General features: G+C 46.8%; 1 protein-coding gene across 6 annotated transcripts in view; it reads right to left on the bottom strand.

The window, feature by feature from the left end:
- Positions 1-344: 344 nt before the first annotated feature.
- LOC140196152 (interleukin-1 receptor accessory protein-like) overlaps positions 345-23,054 on the bottom strand; it is an 88,296-nt gene continuing 65,586 nt past the window's right edge. For 5 of the 6 annotated variants that reach the window (XM_072254891.1, XM_072254892.1, XM_072254890.1 and 2 more), the window contains 7 exons: positions 19,434-19,610; positions 17,308-17,434; positions 13,464-13,612; positions 10,810-10,953; positions 9,343-9,486; positions 7,257-7,337; positions 345-6,258 (listed from right to left, as the gene is read on the bottom strand). In XM_072254891.1, coding sequence (XP_072110992.1) covers positions 5,837-6,258; positions 7,257-7,337; positions 9,343-9,486; positions 10,810-10,953; positions 13,464-13,612; positions 17,308-17,434; positions 19,434-19,610 — 1,244 coding nt within the window. In that variant the 3' untranslated portion in view covers positions 345-5,836. The remainder of the gene's footprint in view (positions 6,259-7,256; positions 7,338-9,342; positions 9,487-10,809; positions 10,954-13,463; positions 13,613-17,307; positions 17,435-19,433; positions 19,611-23,054) is intronic. The other variant, XM_072254894.1, reaches the window with a different exon arrangement.

Raw genomic sequence — 23,054 nt, 5'->3', positions numbered from 1 at the left:
CTTGCTGAAGAATGGGGGGGTGGGGGAAGAATCTCATTAAAACCCACCAACTATTGAAGACCAGATAGAGTTGTTGATTAGTCAGGGTGTCAAAGGTTACAGGGAGAAGGCAGGATAATGGGGTTGGGAGGGATAATAAATCAGCCAGGATGGAATGGCAGAGCAGACTCGACGGGCTGAATGGCCTGCTGGGTGTTTTATGATGTTATTGTCTCACATCCAACACTATCCCTGTCATTTATTTACTAACAAACTGGAACTCAGTTCCTAGCATGTGGACTCTAAATTCGATTTATGAAGTTCACATACAAGTTCAAGTTGAAGTTTATTGTGATTCCGCCATGTACATGTACATCGCCAAATGAAGTAATGTTCCTCCAGACCAAAGTACACAACACAGTACGTATAACTCACACAAAACACATAAAGTAATATTACCACAAATAAATTAACAAATATTAAAATATATTCCAGAAGACTGACACTTAGCATAAGGTGCATTTACAACACAAGTTAAAAAGTAAAATTACTGGTACTTCATACGTGATGGGACCTGGCTGGTGGCAGGGGGTTCGTTAGTCTCACTGTTTCCCATCGAAACAGTTCTTGTCCCAATGCTACAGTACCTCCTGACTGATGGTAGGGGTTCAGAGAGATCATTGTACGGATGGACAGATCACTGACAATACCAAGGGCCTCTGCGTACACAGAACTCCTGATAAATATTTCGATGGGTGGAAGTGATACTCCTTCCAGCAGCCCTCACAACCCTTTGTAGAGATTTGCGTTAAATGCTCTGCAATTCCCGTACCAGACGGTGATGGAGCTGGTCAGAACGCTCTGAATGGTGCTCCGGTACAACCTGGTGAGATTGGGGAGGTAGATGGAGCCTCGCTCGCCTCTCTCTCCTCAGAGAGTGGATATACTGACCTGCTTTCTTGACTAAAGTGATGGTGTTAAGGGACCAGGTGAGATCATCCACTGTGGACAGCTGATGCTCCTCTCTTTACAGAGGAGCCAGTTATGTGCGATAAGGAGTGGTCAGCCTCCACCTTCCTAAAGTCCACAATCACCTCTTTGGTCTGGTCCACGTTGAGACACAAGTTGTACTCGCTCCATTCCTCCAGCTGCTCTGCCTCCTGTACACTGGTCGTTGCCGATGAAGCCAACCCGTTACATCAGCAAGATTCGGTTAGCACTGGATCTACTGTGCAACAGGTGAAGGTGCAGATAAACTGGCTGATGGAACGGAGTTTATTTTGGTTTTCTTAGGAGATCGAGAGACTGTAAGGTATGGTTTCTCTGTATATCTAATCCTGGTGAAGCCATCAGAGCTTTTACATTACAACCAGTCTCTGTTTAACAGTTGCTCTGCTACTGGACTTCCGGCCACAGTTGGCAGTGTCACAATTTTTGACTCTTTTTGTCAGGGAGGCAATGAAACCCACTCCAGCCCTCACCCCACCCTCTCCTTCTTGTATTCCCAGCTGAACCACACGCTGTTCAGGAACAACATATACACGCAGTGGCCACTTTATTAGTTACCTCCCGTACCTAATAAAGTGGCCACTGGGTGTGTGTCCATGGTCATCTGCTGCTGTATCCCGTCCACTTCAAAGCTCGATGTGTTGTGCATTCAGAGATGCTCTTCTGCACATCACTGTTGTAACGTGTGGTTATTTGAGTTACTGTCAGCTTGAACCAGTCTGACTATTTTCCTCTGATCTCTCTCATTAACAAGGCATTTTCACCCACAGAGCTACTGCTCACTGGATGTTCTCATTTGTTTTTGCACCAGTATCTGTAAACTCTGCTGAGCATGAAAATCCCAGGAGATCAGCAGATTCTGAGATGCTCAAACCACTTGGTTAGTACCAAAAATCATTCCTTGGTCAATCACTTGGATCACATTTCATCCCACTCTGATGTTTGGTCTGAACCACTGAACCTCTTGTCCATGTCTGCATGCTTGAGTGCACTGAGTTGCTGCCACGACCGGCTGGTTAGATTTTTGCATGAAAGAGCAGGTGTACAGATGTACCTAATACAATGGCCACTGAGTGTACGTCAGTCCTGAATGGTTAACCCTTCCTACTCTCAGGTAATCTTAAATGCAGTGAGAGAATCTGCCACTAGTGAGAAAGGGCTGCTCTGTCTGTGACTGTAAGGAAGCACAGAGGGTTGAGGGCACAGAGGGTTGAGCACACGGGGTTGAGCACACGGGGGGTTGGGGACACAGAGGGTTGAGCACACGGGGTTGAGCACACAGGGGGTTGGGGACACGGGGTTGGGGACACAGAGGGTTGGGGACACAGGGGGTTGGGGACACAGGGGTTTGGGGGCACAGGGGGTTGAGGACACAGGGGGTTGGGGACACAGGGGGTTGGGGACACAGGGGTTTGGGGGCACAGGGGGTTGAGGACACAGGGGGTTGGGGACACAGGGGGTTGAGCGCACAGGGGTTTGAGGGCACAGGGGGTTGGGGACACGGGGTTGAGGACACAGGGGGTTGAGGACACAGGGGGTTGAGCACACAGGGGGTTGGGGACACAGGGGGTTGGGGACACAGAGGGTTGGGGACACGGAGGGTTGGGGACACAGAGGGGTGAGGGGACAGCTGAGCACTCTGCTCCATGGTCACCCTACACTCCACACGGCCTCAGCAAAGCAGCCAGCATCATCAAGGTGCCCTTTCACCCCAGACGTTCTGTAATCGAACCTGCCTTTACCTGCACAATATAAGCTCCTTTACTCCTCATTTAATCTCCCTGCATTGCTTAGAGCAGAACCGTTGATATACTGTATACAGGGGCCTCAGTGTCTGAGTCTGTAATCAGGCCATGAGACATAGTCACAGAATTAGGCCATTTGGCCCATCAAATCTGCAATGCCATTCAGTCATGGATGATTTATTAGCCCTCTCAATCCTATACTGTCTTCAACCCCCCCCCCCATGACCTTTGGAACCCTTACTAATCGGCGGGAGGAGAAGATGGCAGTGCGACGCAGCTCGCGCAGCTCTCCAGTGAAATGATATCGTATTTGTAAGTAGGATGCTGTGCACAATTCTGATTTGATGGAGACAGACGTGAGAAGGCACAGAGGAACATCTGGAGAAATTTCTGAAATGCCCGGTTTGCTGCCGCTGCTACTGTGAGGTCCAGAATCTCCAGAGGGAAGGCCCCAAAATCCCCAGCTTTGCCTGCTGCTGGCAACCGGGGCTGGGGTCGAAGCGTTCGGCAGAGATGGTGGTCGGTACTCGGTGTCAGGGGGCTGGTCGGAGCTTGAAGTTTTCGGACGACTCAGGGTCAGACTGTGGTCGGGTATGGCAGGGAGAATTTTCTTCCTTCTCCCGTCTGCATGAGATGTGGGACTTTCAAGAGACTTTGAACTTTTTTACTGTGCCCATGGCCTGTTCTTCATCAAGTTATGGTATTGTTGCACGGTTGTAACTATATGTTATAATTATGTGGTTTTTGTCAGTTTTTCAGTCTTGGTCTGTCCTGTGTTTCTGTGATATCACACCGGAGGAATATTATATCATTTCTTAATGCATGCATTACTAAATGACGATAAAAGAGGACTGCGTGTCCTCATAATCTAATCTAGCAATCTCCACGTTAAATATACCCAATGACTTGGCCTCCACAGCCGTCCGTGGCGATAAATTACATAGATTCTCCACCTTCTGGCTAAAGAAGTTCCTCCTCATCTCTGCTCTAAAGGGACGTACTAATATTCTGGGACTGTACCTCTGGTCCTAGACTCACACACTATAGGAAACATTCTCTCCACATCCACTCTATCTAGGCCTTTCAAAATTCAGTAGGATTCAATTAGATCCCTCCTCATTCTTCTAAACTCCAACGAGTACAGTACTTGGGTGGGCTCCCCCACCAGACTTAGTCTGGTGAGGAGGGTGTGAGGACACCCAGCAGGACTGAGAAAAACAAGACCTGACAAAGGGTGGATGAGCTCCTTGTGAGCCAACGGCCATCTTCCGTGGAAGAGATTAAAGCCTCACCATGTATCTACTAATCGTATGCTATGCACCTAGTTAGAAGAGACATGATAAACTTGGGCGCTGCACTGTGTACCTGGACCTGCCCAAGGCCTCCGCCCAAGGAAGGGCTGAACTCGAAGAAGCGGCCGCGGCTGGAGGCCAACACGGCCTCAGGCTCGCGTTCAGCGGGGCGGCGGTGGGTGGTGCCAAGGCGGCCAGCGAGAACAAACTGGAGGAGAGGTTGAACAAGATCAAAGAAGATGGAGGTCGCCATAGCCGCCAACCCCGGATTTGGGACGGCACCCACTGACTGACTGACCCAGAGCCATCAAACACTCCTCTTTTTCAGGATCATTCTCGTGGACCTTCTCTGGACTCTCTCCAATGGCAGAACACCCTTTCTTAGATTAGGGGCCCAAAACTGCTCACCTTATTAAAAATGCAGTCTGACCAATACCTTATAACTTTGATAGGGGCAACACAAAAGAAGTGTCTCCACCACTCACTGAGCAAAATCCAGGCACCCACCACTGTGTGTGGGAACTCTTGTCCCACACATTCTCCACTGAATGTCTCCCCATCTCATCTTAAATGAAAACCCTCTGGTGTTAGACAGTTCAATCCTGACAGAACGATACTGTCTATTCTGTCAGTGCTTCTCATCACCTTGGACTGGGCTAGAACTCCTTCACCACAGCTGACTGCCGATCGGCACAAAGCCAATTCGAGATAAGGCCTGGGAGATAATGTTCAGAGGTTACTAGTGCAGGAAGAGCAATCAAACAAGAACACAAGGTAAGTTCAGTTACCTAATTAAAACAATATATTATATCATTCTTAAAACATCTGGCCGCTTTGTGGAGTACCTTCGCTCCATCCACAAGAAGCAGGAATTTCCTGTGGCTAGATTTTTGGATCTCCCCCTCCCCCTCCCACTTTCAAATCTCTTACTAGCACTTCCTTCAGTTAGTCCTGACGAAGGGTCTCGGCCCGAAACGTCGACTGTACCTCTTCCCAGAGATGCTGCTTGGCCTGCTGCGTTCACTAGCAACTTTGATGTGTGTTGCTTGAATTTCCAGCATCTGCAGAATTCCTCGTGTTCCCATTCTGAAATGTTGATTCATGGCCACCTCTTCTGCCAAGATGACCCACTCTCAGGTTGGAGGAGCAACATCCCATATTCCATCTGAGTAGCCTCCAACCTGATGGCATGAATATCAATTTCTCCAACTTCTGGTAATTTCTCCCCCTCCCCTTCCCTCTTCTTCTGTTCCACTCGGGCTCCTCTCTTACCTTTTCTCTCTCCTCACCTGCTGATCACTGTCCCCTGGTGCCCCCTTCTCCGTCCCTTACTCCCTTGGCACACTCTCCTCTCCTATCAGGTTCCTTCTTCTCCATCCCTTTACCTCTTCCACCTATCTCTTCCCAGTTTCTTATTTCTTCCCCTCCTCCACCCACCCACCTTCCCTCCCAACTGGCTTCACCTATCTCCTCCTAGCTTGTAATCCTTCCCCTCTCCCCACCTTCATATCCTTTCCCCTTCCTTCCCAGTCCTGGTCAAGAGTCTTGGCCCAAAATGTCGACTGCTTTTTCCTCTCCATAGATGCTGCCTGACCTGCTGAGATCCTCCAGCCTTTTGTGTGTGGTACTCTTAAAACATCTAGATTGTCATAAACCATCCAGGTAATAGTTTGAGACAGTGGCAGCCCAGACTCTTCTCCCAGTGAGCCCTGACCATGCCTGCAATGTCCACGTGTACAACTGCTGTCCCCATTGCTTGGGTCTCAACGTGGATGTTTTGCACAAAGCAGGTCCCACAGAAAGGGTCAACGCTCAGTAAAGCATCGAGGACTCGGCCTGTAGCAACTCCTCGGGACATGAGTTGGTTGTGCTTGGCCGTTTCTCGTGGTCACTAACACCATCGCGGAAGAACGACTGGTCCTCTGAAACCAAAGGTCTAGGGAGATCCGAGGAACCAAGTTTCTTGTAGACCAGCCTGGAGCTCTTTGCTGCCGGTGCCCGGGTTGCCCGCCGCGTGGGCAGGGAGACACGGAGCTGCTTCCAGAACTTGCTCTTGGGGTCCTGCGATCGCTCCCCTCTCCACTTGATAGTGGCCATCACTGCCTTCAGTCTCCTCAGCTCAGCCACATGGCTGACCTTCTCCACTGGGCGGAACTCCACCAGAATCACCCGGATCTGGCCTGTGCTGGCCATCCGCTCCGTGCCTGCCCTTAGCTCCAGCAGCGCCTGGGTACCTGTCAGGAAAGAGTTAAGTTTTCAAAATTTTTTAAATGTAAGATTGTTTGATGCCTTTTCCAGTACATATGTGTAAAAGAGAACAGAATGATTGTTACTCCAGATCTAATTCATACTGCAGTTTGAGAGGGAAAAGCATAAGTCACATGTATCAGTATCGCAATGGAATAAAGGGGTATTACAGAGGCATGAGAGAGGAGCTTGCCCAGGTGGATTGGAGGGGGATACAGGCAGGGATGATGGCAGAGCAGAGATGGCTGAAGTTTCTAGGAATGGTTCACAAGGTGCAGGATAGATATGTCCCACAGAGGAAGAAGTTCTCAAATAGCAGGGGAATGCGACTGTGGCTGACATGGGAAGTTACAGACTGCATAAAAGTCGAGGAAAGGGCTTAATAGGTAGCAAAAGCGAGTGGGAAGCTGGATGATTGGGAAGCTTTTAAAATCCAACAATAGGCAACTGAAAAAACTATAGGAAGGGAAAAGATGAAATATGAAGGCAGACTAGCCAATAATATAAAGCAGGATACTAAAAGATTTTTCAGTTATATAGAGAGTAAAAGGGAGATGGGAGTTGATATTGGACCACTGGAAAATGATGCTGGTGAGGCAGTAATGGGGGACAAAGAAATGGCAGATGAACTTGATGGGTACTTTGCATCAGGCTTCGCTGTGGAAGACACTAGCTGTGTGCCAGAGGTCCGTGAGTGTCAGGGAGCAGGAGTGAGTGCCATCGCTATTACAAAGGAAAAGGTGCTAGGCAAACTGAAAGTCGTAAGGTGGATAAGTCACCTGGGCCAGAGTCCTGAGAGGGGTTGCTGAAGAGATAACAGATGCATTGGTCGTGATCTTTCAAAAATCACTTGATCCTGGCACAGCCCAAAGATGGGTAGTAGGCTGATTTGTGTCAGCTTTATTTGCAAATTGTTACACTAACGCCTCCGACTGAACCAAAAAAGAATGCAGAACAGATTTGAAGATAATTCTCATTACAGTACCGTTCGTCAGGTAGTCTGGGCTCAGCACCACCACCAGCCTGCGGCTCCTCCAGATACAGGCCAGGGTCTCGTCTGTGATGACTGGAGAAAATGGAAAAGGGACAGGTCAGGGGTTGGCGATCAGCAGTCAACGTGTAAAAGACCACCACGGGGACCACTGGACTTCCCAAAGTCTACTGAGAATGAAGCACTGACACCCCCAACCCAACCACCGGTTAGCCCACTCTGTTCCCACATGATGGTGTTTAGATAGGTGCCTGAATGTGAGGAGAATGGAGGGATATGGAAATTGTGTAGCATTATCAGGGATGCATCTCACCCTAACTATGGACTTTTTACTCTCCTCCCATCTGGTAGGTGCTACAGGAGCCTCCGCTCCCGCACTAGCAGGCACAGGAACAGCTTCTTCCCTGAGGCTGTGACCCTGCTGAACCTCTCATCACAGCGCTAAGCAGTATTGCACCCATATTGTACTGCCTCAGTACTTTTATATTTGTGTGCTGTAGCACTTTTTTGATTCGCAGTTATTTTGTAAATAACACTATTCTTTGCATTTCTGGTCAGATGCTAAATACATTTCATTGGCTTTGTATCTGTACTCGGCACAATGACAATAAAGTTGAATCTAATCTAATCTAATCTAAGAAGAGATGAGTTTAGTTGGCCATTTGATGACATTTAATTAGGTCAGCACAATATTGTGAGCCGAAAGGCCTGTTCCTGTGCTGTACCAAGGTAATACAACACATAACATATACAGATTTAAAAAGTTTTGGCCCGAAAAGGCAACTGTACTTTTGTACAGATGCTGCCTGGCCTGCTGAGTTCCTCCAGCACTTTGTGTGTGTGTGTGTTGCTCGGATTTCCAGCATTGCGGATTTTCTCTTGTTTATACAGAATAAAGTGCTAACAGTTACAGAGAAAGTTCAGTGCAGGTAAACAAAAAAGTGGAAAATGATAACAAGGTGGATTGTGAGGTTGAGTGCAATTTATCGTACTAGGGAACTACTTCATAGTCGTGCAGCATCAGGGTAGAGGCAGCTCTTGAGCCCATTGGTTTGTGTTTTCAGAACCTCGACCAGGAGAGCTACAGAGAAAGTACAGGGCACTCAAACAATCATCAGGTAAGACAAAGATGATAAACTTGAGCAACACACAGATCAAAGTTGCTGGTGAATGCAGCAGGCCAGGCAGCATCTCTAGGAAGAGGTACAGTCGACGTTTCGGGCCGAGACCCTGATTCTGCTTCTGTAAAAGGTCCAAGTGAAATGTTTAGAAGATGATTGAGATTAATTATTAGGTTTATTTGTCACATGTGCATCAAAACATTGAAACATAGATGGAGAATGAGGAGAACATCTCATTGAAACCGATCAAATTTTGAAAAGCCTAGATAGAGTGGATGTGGAGGGGATGGTGGGAGAGTCCAAGACCAGAAGACACAGCCTCAGAATAGAGGGATGTCCATTTAGAATGGCAATGAAGAGGAACTCCTTTCACCAGTGGTGAATCTGTGGAAGTCCTTGCCACAGACAGCTGTGGAGGCCAAGTCATTGGGTATATTTAAGGCAGAGGTTGATTTCTTGATTAGTCAGAACATGAAGGGATATGGGGAGAAGTCAGGAGATTTTGGGCTGAGAGAGAAAATGGATTAATCATTATGAAATGGCAGAGCAGAGTCAATAGGCCAAATTGCCTGATTCTGATCCTATATGTTATGGCCTTACAAAGTGAGATGTTTCGTTTTGCATCAACACAGTCCGAGGGTGTGCTGGGGGCAGCCTGCAAGTGCCTCCATGCTCCTGGCACCAACGCAGCATGCCCACAGCTCACTAATCCTTGCCCATTTGTCCTTTGGCTGTGAGGGGAAACTGGAGCCCCCGGAGGAAACGCAAAGGGTTATGAGGAGGACAGACAAACTCCTTACAGATGGCAGCTGGAGTTGAACCCGGGTCACTGGCACTGTAAAGTATTGTGCCAGCCACTACACCACCACGCCGTGATTTTAGATGTCGAGAGTAGGGTGAGGAAGAGTACCAAGTGACAGTGGCAAAAAGTGATTATCAGCTAGAAACCGCACACGTACCTCCACCAGGCAAACTGTCCCGGTCATAAATACAGATCTTGTAACCATACTCGTTTTCCAGGACGGTTCGCAGAGTCATCAGGACAAACTCCTCCTCTTCGGCGCTCCGTGCATATGACACATAGGCATCATATTCCTTCCCATCTGTAGAGCATACAAACACTGGCAGTGCTCTAACGCTTAGCTGTTGACTGTTGTCCACCCCTTGCACAGGGTCCAGTGTTAACTGGTCTGGGCCAAGGCTACACTACAGAGGGCATGACCACCAGTAAACATAGCAGCAGAGTTAGGCCGTTCGGCCCACTGACTGCTCCAGCATGGCTGGTTTACTATCTCTCTCAACCCCATTCTCCTGCCTTCTCCCCATAACCTTTGATTCCCTTTCTAATCAAGAACCTATCAACCTCCACTTTAAATATACTGCATGGCTTAGTATCCACAGTCGTCTGTGACAACAATCCACAGCTTCACCACATTCTGGCTAAAGAAATTCCTCCCCATCTCTGGTCTAAAGGGATGTCCCTCTTTTCTGAGGCTGTGCCCTCAGGTCCTAGGCTCCCCCAATTTATGAAACATCCTCTCCATATCCCCTCTATCCTGGCCTTTCAGTACTTGATAGGATTCAGTAAGATCTCCGCTCATTCTTCTCAACTCCAGCAAGTACAGGCCCAGAACTATCTAACATTCATCATATCAAAGATCCCTTTCATTCTTGTGAACTTCCTCTGGACTGTCTCCAATGCCAGCACATCTTTTCTTAGAGATGGGTCCCAAGACTGCTCACAATACTCCAAAATGTGGCCTGACCAATGCCTTGTAAATGTGGTCTAACCAATGACTCCGCATTACATTCCTTGTGAGTTCAACAGAGAGCCAGGCCAGCCCTTGGTAAGTTCCATATAGGCCAGGAACTGGGCTCTATGATTGACCCTCACTTCAGATTAATGTGGACAGAGAGTCTCTTGCAGCAGTCTTACTACACCAACTGCATCATCCTCAACACTGACACTCCAGTTCCCATCCCCCTGCAAAATTAGCAAATTAGTTTAAACCCACCTGAATAGCTTTCTACTCCAATGACCTTAAAATTATTTCCCAGGCCATTTCCAACAGAGAAAAAGCCTCTGGCTGTTTGCTCAATCTATGTCTCATATCATCTCCCACTCCTCTACTAAGTCATCTCTGGTCCTTCACCCCAAAGCGAAAAGCCTGAGCTCGCTCAACCTCTCCTCATAAGACATCCTCTCTAGTCCAGGCAGCTTCCTGGTAAATCTCCTCGTCGCCCTGTCTAACATCCTTCAACCAGAACTGAACACAATACTCCAAAGTGTGGTCGAACCGGAGAGTTGTAACTCTGATTGTTAAACGCTGGTTGACCTAGAACAGATGAGCAGGGACTAGATGGACTGAAGGGTCTGTTTCTGTACTGTCATGCTCTATGATTGTATGGAAGGATAGATGACTCACCTCCTATTGTTTCATCTGTGCCAAAGTACAATCTGTAGAACAGAACGATTTCAATCCACCAGAGGTGATACACAACGACTGACATGACGATTATCAGCAGCGTGACCCCCAGTGCACTGCCGAGTTCAACTGCATAGCTGGGCCCTGGGTTCGGAGAGGTGAGAAGGTGTGGGTTAAAGGGGAAAGGACAGCAGGAGGAGTAAGGAAGGAAAAATTTAAAATCTCTGCAGATTCTGGAAATCTGAAATAAAAAACCAGAAGCACTGGGGAGAAAAACTCTGCCGGTTAGGGAACATTGCAGGGATAGGAACTGTCAATGTTTCCATTCCAGGACCATTGCAGCGTTCGATTAGGAACAAGTGCTACACATGCCCTACACTTCCTCCCTCACCACCATTCAGGGCCCCAGACAGTCCTTCCAGGTGAGGCAACACTTCACCTGTGAGTTGGCCGGTGTGATATACTGCGTCCGGTGCTCCCGATGCGGCCTTCTATATATTGGCGAGACCCAACGCAGAGTGGAAGATCATTTCCCTGAACGCCTACGCTCTGTCCGCCAAAGAAAGGAGGATCTCCCAGTGGCTACACATTTTAATTCCACGTCCCATTCCCATTCTGATACGTCTATCCACGGCCTCCTCTACTGTAAAGATGAAGCCACACTCAGGTTGGAGGAACAACACCTTATATTCCGTCTGGGTAGCCTCCAACCTGATGGCATGAACATTGACTTCTCAAACTTCCGCTAGTGCCCCACCTCCCCCTCATACCCCATCCGTTATTTATTTATTTATATACACGCATTCTTTTTCTCTCTTTCCTTTTTCTCCCTCTGTCCCTCTCACTATACCCCGTGCCTATCCTCTGTTTTCCACCCCTCCCCCTTTCTTTCATCCTAGGCCTCCTGTCCCATGATCCTCTCATATCCCTTTTGCCAATCACCTGTCCAGCTCTTGACTCCATCCCTCCCCCTCCTGTCTTCACCTATCATTTCGGATCTCCCCCTCCCACTTTCAAATCTCTCACTACCTCTTCTTTCAGTTAGTCCTGTTGAAGGGTCTCGGCCCGAAACGTCGACTGTACCTCTTCCTAGAGATGCTGCCTGGCCTGCTGCGTTCACCAGCAACTTTGATGTGTGTTGGTTGAATTTCCAGCATCTGCAGATTTCCTCGTGTTTGCGTTATCAGAATCAGAATCTGGTTTCTTCCCCCTATAGATGCTACTCAACTTGCCAAGTCCCCAAGAAGACAACATGTTGTTCCCGCATGTAAAAGACGGTTAGCTTAACGCAGGTTCGATTCCTGCCACTGTCTTTAAGGAGTGTGTACCTTCTTCCCGTGACATGTGGGTTTCCCTTGGGTGCTCTGATTTCCTCCCACAGTCCAAAGACGTATGAGTTAGTGGGTTAGATACAATGAACACTTGACCTCACAATCTACCTCGTTATGTTCTTCCACCTTTTTGTCTACCTGAAGTGCACTTTCTCTAGAACTGAAACAGTTTATTCTGCATTCTTATTATTTCTCTTTGTTCTACCTCAATGCACCACGTAAAGAATTGATCTGTATGAATGGTACATAAAGATTAAATGACTTGGTGATTAACTTCGCTTAATTGTCACATGAACATTGAAACATACCACAATGTCTTCCATTGCTTGCATCAACCACCGACATCTTCCGCCGATGGGTGGTGGCAGTCTGCCAGTGTTGTCAAGGCCATAAGGCCATAAGATATAGGAGCAGAATTGGGCCATTTGACTCATTAAGGCTGCTCCGCCATTTCATCACGTCCCTTCATGCCCTGACCAATCTAGAATCATTCAACCTCTGCCTTAAATTTACCCAACGAGTTGGCCTCCACAGTTGCCATGGGCAATGATTTCCACAGCTTCACTACATTCTGGCCACATAGTATGCCCACAACTTAATCACCCCAACCGTACTTCTTTGGAATGTGGGAGGAAACTGGAGCACCCAGAGGAAACCCACACGGTCATGGGGAGACGCACAAACTCATTACAGACAGTGGTAGGAATTGAACCCGAGTCCCTGGTACTCTAAAGCGTTCTGCTGACCACTGAGTTGCCGTGCCACCCATTCCATTCCAATTCCAATTCCAATTGCAATCCCAATTCCAACTCCAATCCCAATTCCAACTCCAATCCCAATTCCATTCCAATTCCAATCCCAATTCCATTCCAATTCCAATCCCAATTCCAATCTCAATTCCAATTCCAACTCCAATCCCAATTCCAATCCCGATTCCATTCCAATTCCAATCCCAATTCCATTCTAATTCCAATCCCAATTCCAATTCCAATCCCAATTCCATTCTAATTCCAATCCCAATTCCAATTCCAATCCCAATTCCATTCCAATTCCAATCTCAATTCCATTCCAATTCCAATCCCAACTCCAATCCCAATCCCAATTCCATTCCAATTCCAATCCCAACTCCAATCCCAATTCCAATCCCGATTCCATTCCAATTCCAATCCCAATTCCATTCTAATTCCAATCCCAATTCCAATTCCAATCCCAATTTCATTCCAATCTCAAATCCAATTCCAACTCCAATCCCAATTCCATTCTAATTCCAATCCCAATTCCAATTCCAATCCCAATTCCAATTCCAACTCCAAGTTCAGATACCTTTCCAGACTAAAACCACTTGGCTACTTTTGCATCCTTTGCTGTTCTGGGCAAGGCAGGTGTAGTTCCGCTGAATGTCAGCCCTTTTCACCGCTCGGATGTTCAGAGTACTGGTAACCTTCTTGTCCTTGACTGACTGCACCTTTTCACTAGGAGAAGTAAAGACAATTATTGACATGTTAAGACATGTTAAGACAATTCACTGAAAGCAGCATCACAGGTAGATCGGGTCATAAAGAAAATCAAAAAAAGTACTGAGTACAGGAGATGGGATGTTATGCTGAAGTTGTATAAGACATCGGTGAGGCCCCGTGGTAGCAGCAGAGATACCAAGGAGCAGATTGGGAGGCAGATTTTGGAAAGGTGCAAAAATAACAGGGTTGTTATCATGGGTGACTTTAACTTCCCTAATATTGATTGGCACCTGATTAGTTTCAATTGTTTAGACGGGGCAGAGTTTGTTAAGTGTGTCCAGGACGGATTCCTGTCACAGTATGTTGACAGGCCAACTAGGGGGAATACCATACTAGATCTAGTATTAGGTAACAAACTGGGTCAGGTCACAGATCTCTCAGTGGGTGAGCATCTAGGGGACAGTGACCACTGCTCCCTGACCTTTAGCATTATCATGGAAAAGGATAGAATCAGAGAGGACAGGAAAATTTTTAATTGGGGAAGGGCAAACTATGAGGCTATAAGGCTAGAACTTGCAGGTGTGAATTGGGATGATGTTTTTGCAAGGAAATTACTATGCACATGTGGTTAATGTTCAGGGATCTCTTGCAGGATGTTAGGGATAAATTTGTCCCGGTGAGGAAAATAAAGAATGGTAGGGTGAAGGAACCATGGGTGACAAGTGAGGTGGAGAATCTAGTCAGGTGGAAGAAGGCAGCATACATGAGGTTTAGGGGAAGCAAGGATCAGATGGGTCTATTGAGGTATATAGGATAGCAAGAAAGGAGCTTAAGAAGGGGCTGAGGAAAGCAAGAAGGGGGCATGAGAAGGCCTTGGCAAGTAGGGTAAAGGAAAACTCCAAGGCATTCTTCAATTATGTGAAGAACAAAAGGATGACAGGAGTGAAGATAGGACCAATTAGAGATAAAGGAGGGAAGATGTGCCTGGAGGCTGTGGAAGTGGGTGAGGTCCTGAATGAATACTTCTCTTTGGTATTCACCAATGAGAGGGAACTTGATGAAGGTGAGGACAATATGAGTGAGGTTGATGTTCTGGAGCATGTTGATATTAAGGGAGAGGAGGTGTTGTAGTTGGTTAAGATACACTAGGACGTATAAGTCCCCGGGGTCTGACAGAATATTCCCCAGGCTGCTCCACGAGGCGAGGGAAGAGATTACTGAGCCTCTGGCTATGATCTTTATGTCCTCGGTGTCTAGGGGAATGGTATCGGAGGAATGGAGGGAGGCGAACGTTGTCCCCTTGTTCAAAAAAGGTAGTAGGGATAGTCCGGGTAATTATAGACCAGTGAGCCTTACATCTGTGGTGGGAAAGCTGTTGGAAAAGATTCTTAGAAATAGGATCTATGGACATTTAGAGAATCATAGTCTGATCAGGGACAGTCAGCATGGCTTTCTGAAGGGCAGATCATGTCTAACAAACCTGATAGAGTTCTTTGAGGAGGTGACCAGACATATAGATGAGGGTAGTGCAGTGGATGTGATCTACATGGATTTTAGTAAGGCATTTGACAAGGTTCCACATGGTAGGCTTAATCAGAAAGCCGGAAGGCATGGGATCCAGGGAAGTTTGGCCAGGTAGATTCAGAATTGGCTTGCCTGCAGAAAGCAGAGGGTCATGGTGGAGGGAGTACATTCGTATTGGAGGGTTGTGACTAGTGGTGTCCCATAGGGATTGGTTCTGGGACCTCTACTTTTCATGATTTTTATTAACGACCTGGATGTGGGGGTAGAAGGGTGGGTTGGCAAGTTTGCAGACGACACAAAGGTTGGTGGTGTTCTGGATAGTGTAGAGGATTGTCGAAGATTGCAGAGAGACATTGATAGGATGCAGAAGTGGGCTGAGAAGTGGCAGATGGGAGTTCAACCCAGAGAAGTGTGAGGTGGTACACTTTGGAAGGACAAACTTGAAGGCAGAGTACAAAGTAAATGGCAGGATACTTGGTAGTGTGGAGGAGCAGAGGGATTTGGGGGTACATGTCCACAGATCCCTGAAAGTTGCCTCACAGGTAGATAGGGTAGTTAAGAAAGCTTATGGGGCATTAGCTTTCATAAGTCGAGGGATGGAGTTTAAGAGTTGCAATGTAATGATGCAGCTCTATAAAACTCTGGTTAGGTCACACTTGGAGTACTGTGTCCAGTTCTGGTCGCCTCACTATAGGAAGGATGTGGAAGCATTGGAAAGGGTACAGAGGAGATTTACCAGGATGCTGCCTGGTTTAGAGAGTATGCATTATGATCAGAGATTAAGGGAGCTAGGGCTTTACTCTTTGGAGAGAAGGAGGATGAGAGGAGACATAATAGAGGTGTACAAGATATTAAAAGGAATAGATAGAGTGGACAGCCAGTGCCTCTTTTCCAGGGCACCACTGCTCAATACAAGAGGACATGGCTTTAAGGTAAGGGGTGGGAAGTTCAAGGGGGATATTAGAGGAAGGTTTTTTACTCAGAGAGTGGTTGGTGTGTGGAATGCACTGCCTGAGTCAGTGGTGGAGGCAGATACACTAGTGAAGTTTAAGAGACTACTAGACAGGTATATGGAGGAACTTAAGGTGAGGGTTATATGGGAGGCAGAGTTTAAGGGTTGGCACACCATTGTGGGCCGAAGGGCCTGTACTGTCCATGATCTAATCTGGAGTATTGTGTGCAGTTCTGGTCACTGACCTTAGGAAAGATGTAAATAAGTTTGAAAGAGTAGTGGTGAAATTTCTACTCCAGAAACACGGTTGTGACAAAGAAGTGATAGACACCAGCCTCGGAAATGGTGGTACAAAACAGTGTGGCTTTCGGGCTCAACTATTAAACTGGGGCTTGCTCCACTTCGGAGCGAGTCCAAAAACCTTAGCTCTGCTTCAGCTCAACATGCTGTCTGACCCACTGAGAAATCTTGGCGTTTTCTGTTTTAAATTTGATCATCTGATTTCTGACATCTGTAAATCTTTGCTGGTATTTCACTGGATTCTGCGATCCCTGACTGAGCAGTCGTGGATTTCTGACTCAATTACTGAAAGACTGACATGAGCAAGGCTCTTCTCCCCCCAGCCCCCACCCACACCGCACAAAGTCTAACTAATTTGTATGGGAGCACCATCGGAAGTGACCTAACAAGCTGCATCACGGTCTGGTATGGGAACTGCAAGGCACCGGACCGTAAAGTCGCTACAAAGGATTGTGAGGGCTGTTTAGAGGATCGTCGTGGTCCCTCTTTCACCCATCAGAGATATTGATCAGCACAGTGCCCACAACACTACCAATGATCCCTCCCATATATCCAACTGTCTGTTGGACCCCCCCCCCCCCCCACTGTCAGGCAGGGGGTACTGTCGCATTAGGTCAAGGACTGTTAGGATGGGAAACAGTCTCTCCTGCAGACTTGTAAGACTACTGAACTCTCTGCCATCACCCAGGTCTCATCACTAGCATCAGTCATGTTAACCATTTACCTGTTTAAACTTACGTCATAAATGCACCTTATTTGTTAATTTATGTGTGGAAATACTACCTTGTGTAGTGTGTGTTATGTGTACTGTGCTGTGCACCTTGGTCTGGAGGAATGTTGTTTCGTTTGGCAGTATTCATGTGTACGGCTGAATGACCATAAACTTGAACCTAAATGCAGAGATCGAATACGAAGACACCACCGAGAAAGGTACCTCAGAAATACTTGCATAGCTGGTGCCAATTCCTCTGCCGGCCTCCCATCAACAGACCACCGGACTGTAGTGGGTGACTCCAGGATGTAATGGAAGAATGCACTGCAGGTTAGATTTACTTCCTGACCTGGACAAGAATTGAACACCAAAGGTTAATGTACAGAGGAAATAAGACTATAATAGACCATAAGACATCGGGAACGAATTAGACAATTCAGCCCATCGAGTCTGCTCTGCCATTCCATCATGACTGATTTATTCTCCCTCTCAACCCCACTCTCCTGCCTTCTCCTCGCAACCTCTGAAACCCTGACTAATTAAGAGCCTCTCCACCTCTGCTTTAAATACACCCAATAACTTGGCCTCCACAGCCGTCTGTAGCAATGAATTCCACAAATTCATCACCTTCTGACTAAAGAAATTCACCTTCATCTCTGTTCTATTTTGAGGTTGTGCCCTCTGGTCCTAGACTCTCCCACTAAAGGAAACATCCTCTACATCGAGTACAAGAAGGACGAGACTGTGCAGGCGCGTGACGTCAACAGGACAGCGCAGAGAGTTTAAAAAGGAAGGGGACTTCCAACGGCTGTTTTTTGGATCGGGACAAGAAGGGCAGCGTGAGTGCTAAATTCTGAAGGAAGGCAGTTTTCTTAAAAACTTCTTTGAGTACAAGAAGGACGAGACTGCACAGATGCGTGACGTCAACAGGACAGCGCAGAGAGTTTAAAATGGAGACCACCTTATACAGTGGGCAGCGGTTGGAGAGAGCAGCAGAATGCAGGGCTTTGGCTCAACGGGTTTAGGCAGTAACGGGAAGAGGCGAGAGCGAGGCACCAACTGTTTTTTTTTCCACTTGGCAAATTGGCCCGGACAGACAGAGCAACAGCAGGAACTCACACAGCTAACCGTAGAAGCTAACGGTTTAAAAAGTTTGTGTGTTTGGCAAGGTAAGTGGGTGAATAGACTTGTTTTCCCTGTTTCATTCCTGTAGAATTAGACAGCATGTCTGCAGGGTTAGTGCTTTGTTCAGGGTGTCAGATGTGGGAATCCTAGGAGACCTCCAGCCTCCCTGATGGCCACATCTGCGCCAGGCGCACCGAGATGCAGCTCCTCAGAGACCGTGTTAGGGATCTGGAGCTGCAGCTTGATGACTTACTGCTTATCGGGGAAAGTGAAGAGGTGATAGACAGGAGCTACAGGGAGGTAGTCATCCCTAGGCTACAGGGGTCAGAAAACTGGGTGACTGTCAGGAGGGGAAAGGGAAATGCCCGGATAGTGGATGCACCCCTGTGGCTGTCCCCCTCAGCAACAAATATCTTGTTCTGGATGCTGTTGAGGGGGATGACCTGACGGGGGACGCCCACGGTGACCGGGTCTCTGGTACTGAGCCTGGCGCTGTTGTGCAGGAGAGAAGGAGGGAGAAGAGAAATGCGGTAGTCATAGGGGATTCCATAGTCAGGGGAACAGACAGGAGATTCTGTGTGCCTGACAGAGATACTCGCATGGTGTGTTGCCTCCCAGGTGCTAGGGTACAGGATGTCTCGGATCGGGTCCTGAATATTCTGAAGGGGGAGGGTGAGCAGCCAGTTGTCTTGGTACATGTTGGTACCAATGACATAGATAGGACAAAGGAGGAGGTCCTGAAGAGAGATTTCCAGGAGTTAGGAAGGAAGCTGAGAAGCAGGACCTCCAGGGTAGTAATCTCGGGATTGCTACCTGTACCACGTGCTAGCGAGGGCAAGTGGAGTCGAATCAGGCAGATGAATGCGTGGCTGAGAGACTGGTGCAGGGGGCAGGGCTTCAGATTCTTGGATCATTGGGATCTCTTCTGCGGGAAGTATGACCTGTTCAAAAAGGACGGGTTACACCTGAACTCGAAGGGAACCAATATCCTGGCGGGAAAGTTTAATAGGGCTGTTAGGGAGGGTTTAAACTAACTTGGCAGGGGGATGGGGACCCAAATGATAGAGCGGAGGAGGGAAAAAACAGAAATAGACCTAAGATAGTGAGCAGTAAAGATGTCAGGAAAGACAGGCAGGTGGTGGGGCAAAATTGCAGCCATTCGGATGAGTTGCAGCGTAATCAAAGTAAAAAGTACCAAATACTACTTAAGGTGTTATACTTACATGCACGCAGCATAAGGAATAAGGTGGATGATCTTGTCGTACAGCTACAGGTTGTCAGGTATGATATTGCGGCCATCACTGAGACGTGGCTAAAGGATGCATGTCTCTGGGAGCTGAACGTCCAAGGATACACGGTGTATTGGAAGGGTAGGCAGGTAGGCAGAGGGGGTGGGTTGCCTTTATTGGTAAGAAATGATATTAAATAATTAGAAAGAGGTGACATAGGATCGGAAGGTGCAGAATCTTTATGGGTTGAGTTAAGAAATCGCAGGGGTAAAAGGACCCTGGTGGCAGTTATACACAGGCCTCCTAAAAGCTGCAGTGACGTGGACTACAAATTACAACTGGAATAGAAAAGGCTTGTCAGAAGGGCAGTGTTATGATAATTGTGGGGGATTTTAACATGCAAGTGGATTGGGAAAATCAGGTCGGCACTGGATCTCCAGAGAGAATTTGTAGAATGTCTGCGAGATGGCTTTTTAGAACAGTTTGTTGTTGAGCCCACTAGGGGATCGGCTGTACTGGATTGGGTATTGTGTAATGAACCGGAGGTGATTAGAGAGATTGAGGTGAAGGAACCCTTAGGAGGCAGTGATCGTAACACGATTGAGATCACTGTGAAATTTGAGAAAGAGAAGCCGAAATCCGATGTGTCGCTATTTCAGTGGAGTAAAGGAAATTACAGTGGCATGAGAGAGGAACTGGCTAAAGTTGACTGGAAAGGGACACTAGCGGGAAGGACAACAGAGCAGCAGTGACTGGAGTTATGCGAGAAGTGAGGAAGGTGCAAGACAGATATATTCCAAAAAAGAATAAATTTTTGAATGGAAAAAGGATGCAACCGTGGCTGACAAGAGAAGTCAAAGACAAAGTTAAAGCAAAGGAGAGGGCATAGAAGGAAGCAAAAATTAGTGGGAAGACAGAGGATTGGGAAGTTTTTAAAAGCTTACAAAAGGAAACTAGGAAGGTCATTAAGAGGGAAAAGATGAAATATGGAAGGAAGCAAGCAAGTAATATCAAAGAGCTTTTTCAAGTATATAAAGAGTAAAAGACAGGTGAGAGTAGGTATAGGACGGATCGAAAATGATGCTGGAGAAATTGTAACGGGAGATAAGGAGATGGCGGAGGAACTGAATGAGTATTTTGCATCAGTCTTCACTGAGGAAGACATCAGCAGTATACCGGACACTCAAGGGTGTCAGGGAAGAGAAGTGTGCACAGTCACAATTACGACAGAGAAAGTACTCAGGAAGCTGAATAGGCTAAAGGTCAATAAATCTCCTGGACCAGATGGAATGCACCCTCGTGTTCTGAAGGAAGTAGCTGTGGAGATTGCGGAGGCATTAGCAAAGATCTTTCAAAAGTCAATAGATTCTGGCATGGTTCCGGAGGACTGGAAGATTGCAAATGTCATTCTGCTATTTAAGAACGGGGCAAGAAAGCAAAAGGTAAATTATAGACCTGTTAGCTTGACATCGGTGGTTGGGAAGTTGTTGGAGTTGATTGTCAAGGATGAGGTTACAGAGTACCTGGAGGCATATGACAAGATAGGCAGAACTCAGCATGGATTCCTTAAAGGAAAATCCTGCCTGACAAACCTATTACAATTTTTTGAGGGACAAGTAGGCTAGACAAGGGAGATGCAGTGGATGTTGTATATTTGGATTTTCAGAAGGCGTTTGACAAGGTGCCGCACATGAGGCTGCAAAACCAGATAAAAACCCATGAAATTACGGGAAAGTTACATACGTGGATAGAGCGTTGGCTGATTGGCAGGAAACAGAGAGTGGGAATAAAAGGATCCTATTCTGGTTGGCTGCCGGTTACCAGTAGTGTTCCACAGGGGTCCGTGTTGGGGCCGCTTCTTTTTACATTGTACATCAATGATTTAGATTATGGAATAGATGGCTTTGTGGCTAAGTTTGCTGATGATACAAAGATAGGTGGAGGCGCCAGTAGTGCTGAGGAAACAGAGTCTGCAGAAAGACTTGGATAGATTGGGAGAATGGGCAAAGAAGTGGCAAATGAAATACAATGTTGGAAAGTGTATGGTTATGCAAATGAAATACAATGTTGGAAAGTGTATGGTTATGCAAATGAAATACAATGTTGGAAAGTGTATGGTTATGCACTTTGGCAGAAGAAATAAATGGGCAGACTATTATTTAAATGGGGAGTTAATTCAAAGTTCTGAGATGCAACGGGACCTGGGAGTCCTCGTACAGGATACCCTTAAAGTTAACCTCCAGGTTGAGTCAGTGGTGAAGAAGGCGAATGCAATGTTGACATTCATTTCTAGAGGATTAGAGTATAGGAGCAGGGATGTGATGTTGAGGCTCTATAGGGCACTGGTAAGACCTCACTTGGAGTACTGTGGGCAGTTTTGGGCTCCTTATTTAAGAAACGATGTGCTGACTTTGGAGAGGGTTCAGAGAAGTTTCACTAGAATGATTCCGGGAATGAGAGGGTTAACATATGAGGAACATTTGTCCACTCTTGGACTGTACTCCTTGGAGTTTAGAAGAATGAGACATTTCGAATGTTGAAAGGCATGGACAGAGTGGATGTGGCAAAACTGTTTCCCATGGTGGGGGAGTCTAGTACGAGAGGGCATGACTTCAGGATTGAAGGGCGCCCATTCAGAACAGAGATGTGAAGAAATTTTTTTAGCCAGAGGGTGGTGAATCTGTGGAATTTGTTGCCACGGATGGCAGTGGAGGCCAAGTCATTGGGTGTATTTAAGGCAGAGATTGATAGGTATCTGAGTAGTCAGGGCATCAAAGGTTATGGTGAGAAGGCAGGGGAGTGGGACTAAATGGGAGAATGGATCGGCTCATGATAAAATGGCGGAGCAGACTCGGTGGGCCGAATGGCCGGCTTCTGCTCCTTTGTCTTATGGTCTTATGTCTACTCTATTTAGGCCTTTCAATATTTGATAGGTTTCAATGAGATTCCCCCGTCATTCTTCTGAGCTCCAGACAAGTACAGACAAGAGAAAATCTGCAGATGCTAGAAATCCGAGCAACACACACAGAATGTTGGGAGGATCTCAGCAGGCCAGGCAGCATCTATGGAAAAATGTATAGTCGATGTTTCGGGCTGAAACCCTTTGGCAGGACTGAACTAGTCAAAGACCCCACCCAATGACGGACAAACAACCAATATGCAAAAGACAATGAAATGTACAAGTACAAAAGAAAGGGAAAAATGATTAATTATAATAAATAAGCAATGAGTATCGAGAACATGAGATGAAGAGTCTTTGAAAGTGAGTCTATAGGTTATGGGAACAGTTCTGTGTCGGGGTGAGTGAGGTTGAGTAAAGTTATCCCCTGTGGTTCAAAAGCCTGACGGTTGAGGGGTTATAACTGTTTCCGAACCTCCACCATCCGATTTCTGAATGGACAATGAACTGAGCCATGAACACACCCTCACTACTTTTGCTCTTTTTGCACTATTTATTTAATTTAATTATTGGTAATTTTTAATATTTTTCTTTTTGTAATTTATATGGCTGGGAACTGGGAACTCCAGACAGCCACAGTGGAGATGCAGGATGACTCTTTATATTGTGAGGGATAGACAGTACTTCTGTCAGAGTCAAAGTTAATTTACTATCAA

The sequence above is a fragment of the Mobula birostris genome, chromosome 4, assembly GCF_030028105.1.
Source record: "Mobula birostris isolate sMobBir1 chromosome 4, sMobBir1.hap1, whole genome shotgun sequence".
NCBI classification, from domain to species: Eukaryota; Metazoa; Chordata; class Chondrichthyes; order Myliobatiformes; family Myliobatidae; genus Mobula; species Mobula birostris.
This window is presented reverse-complemented; position numbering and strand designations above follow the sequence as displayed.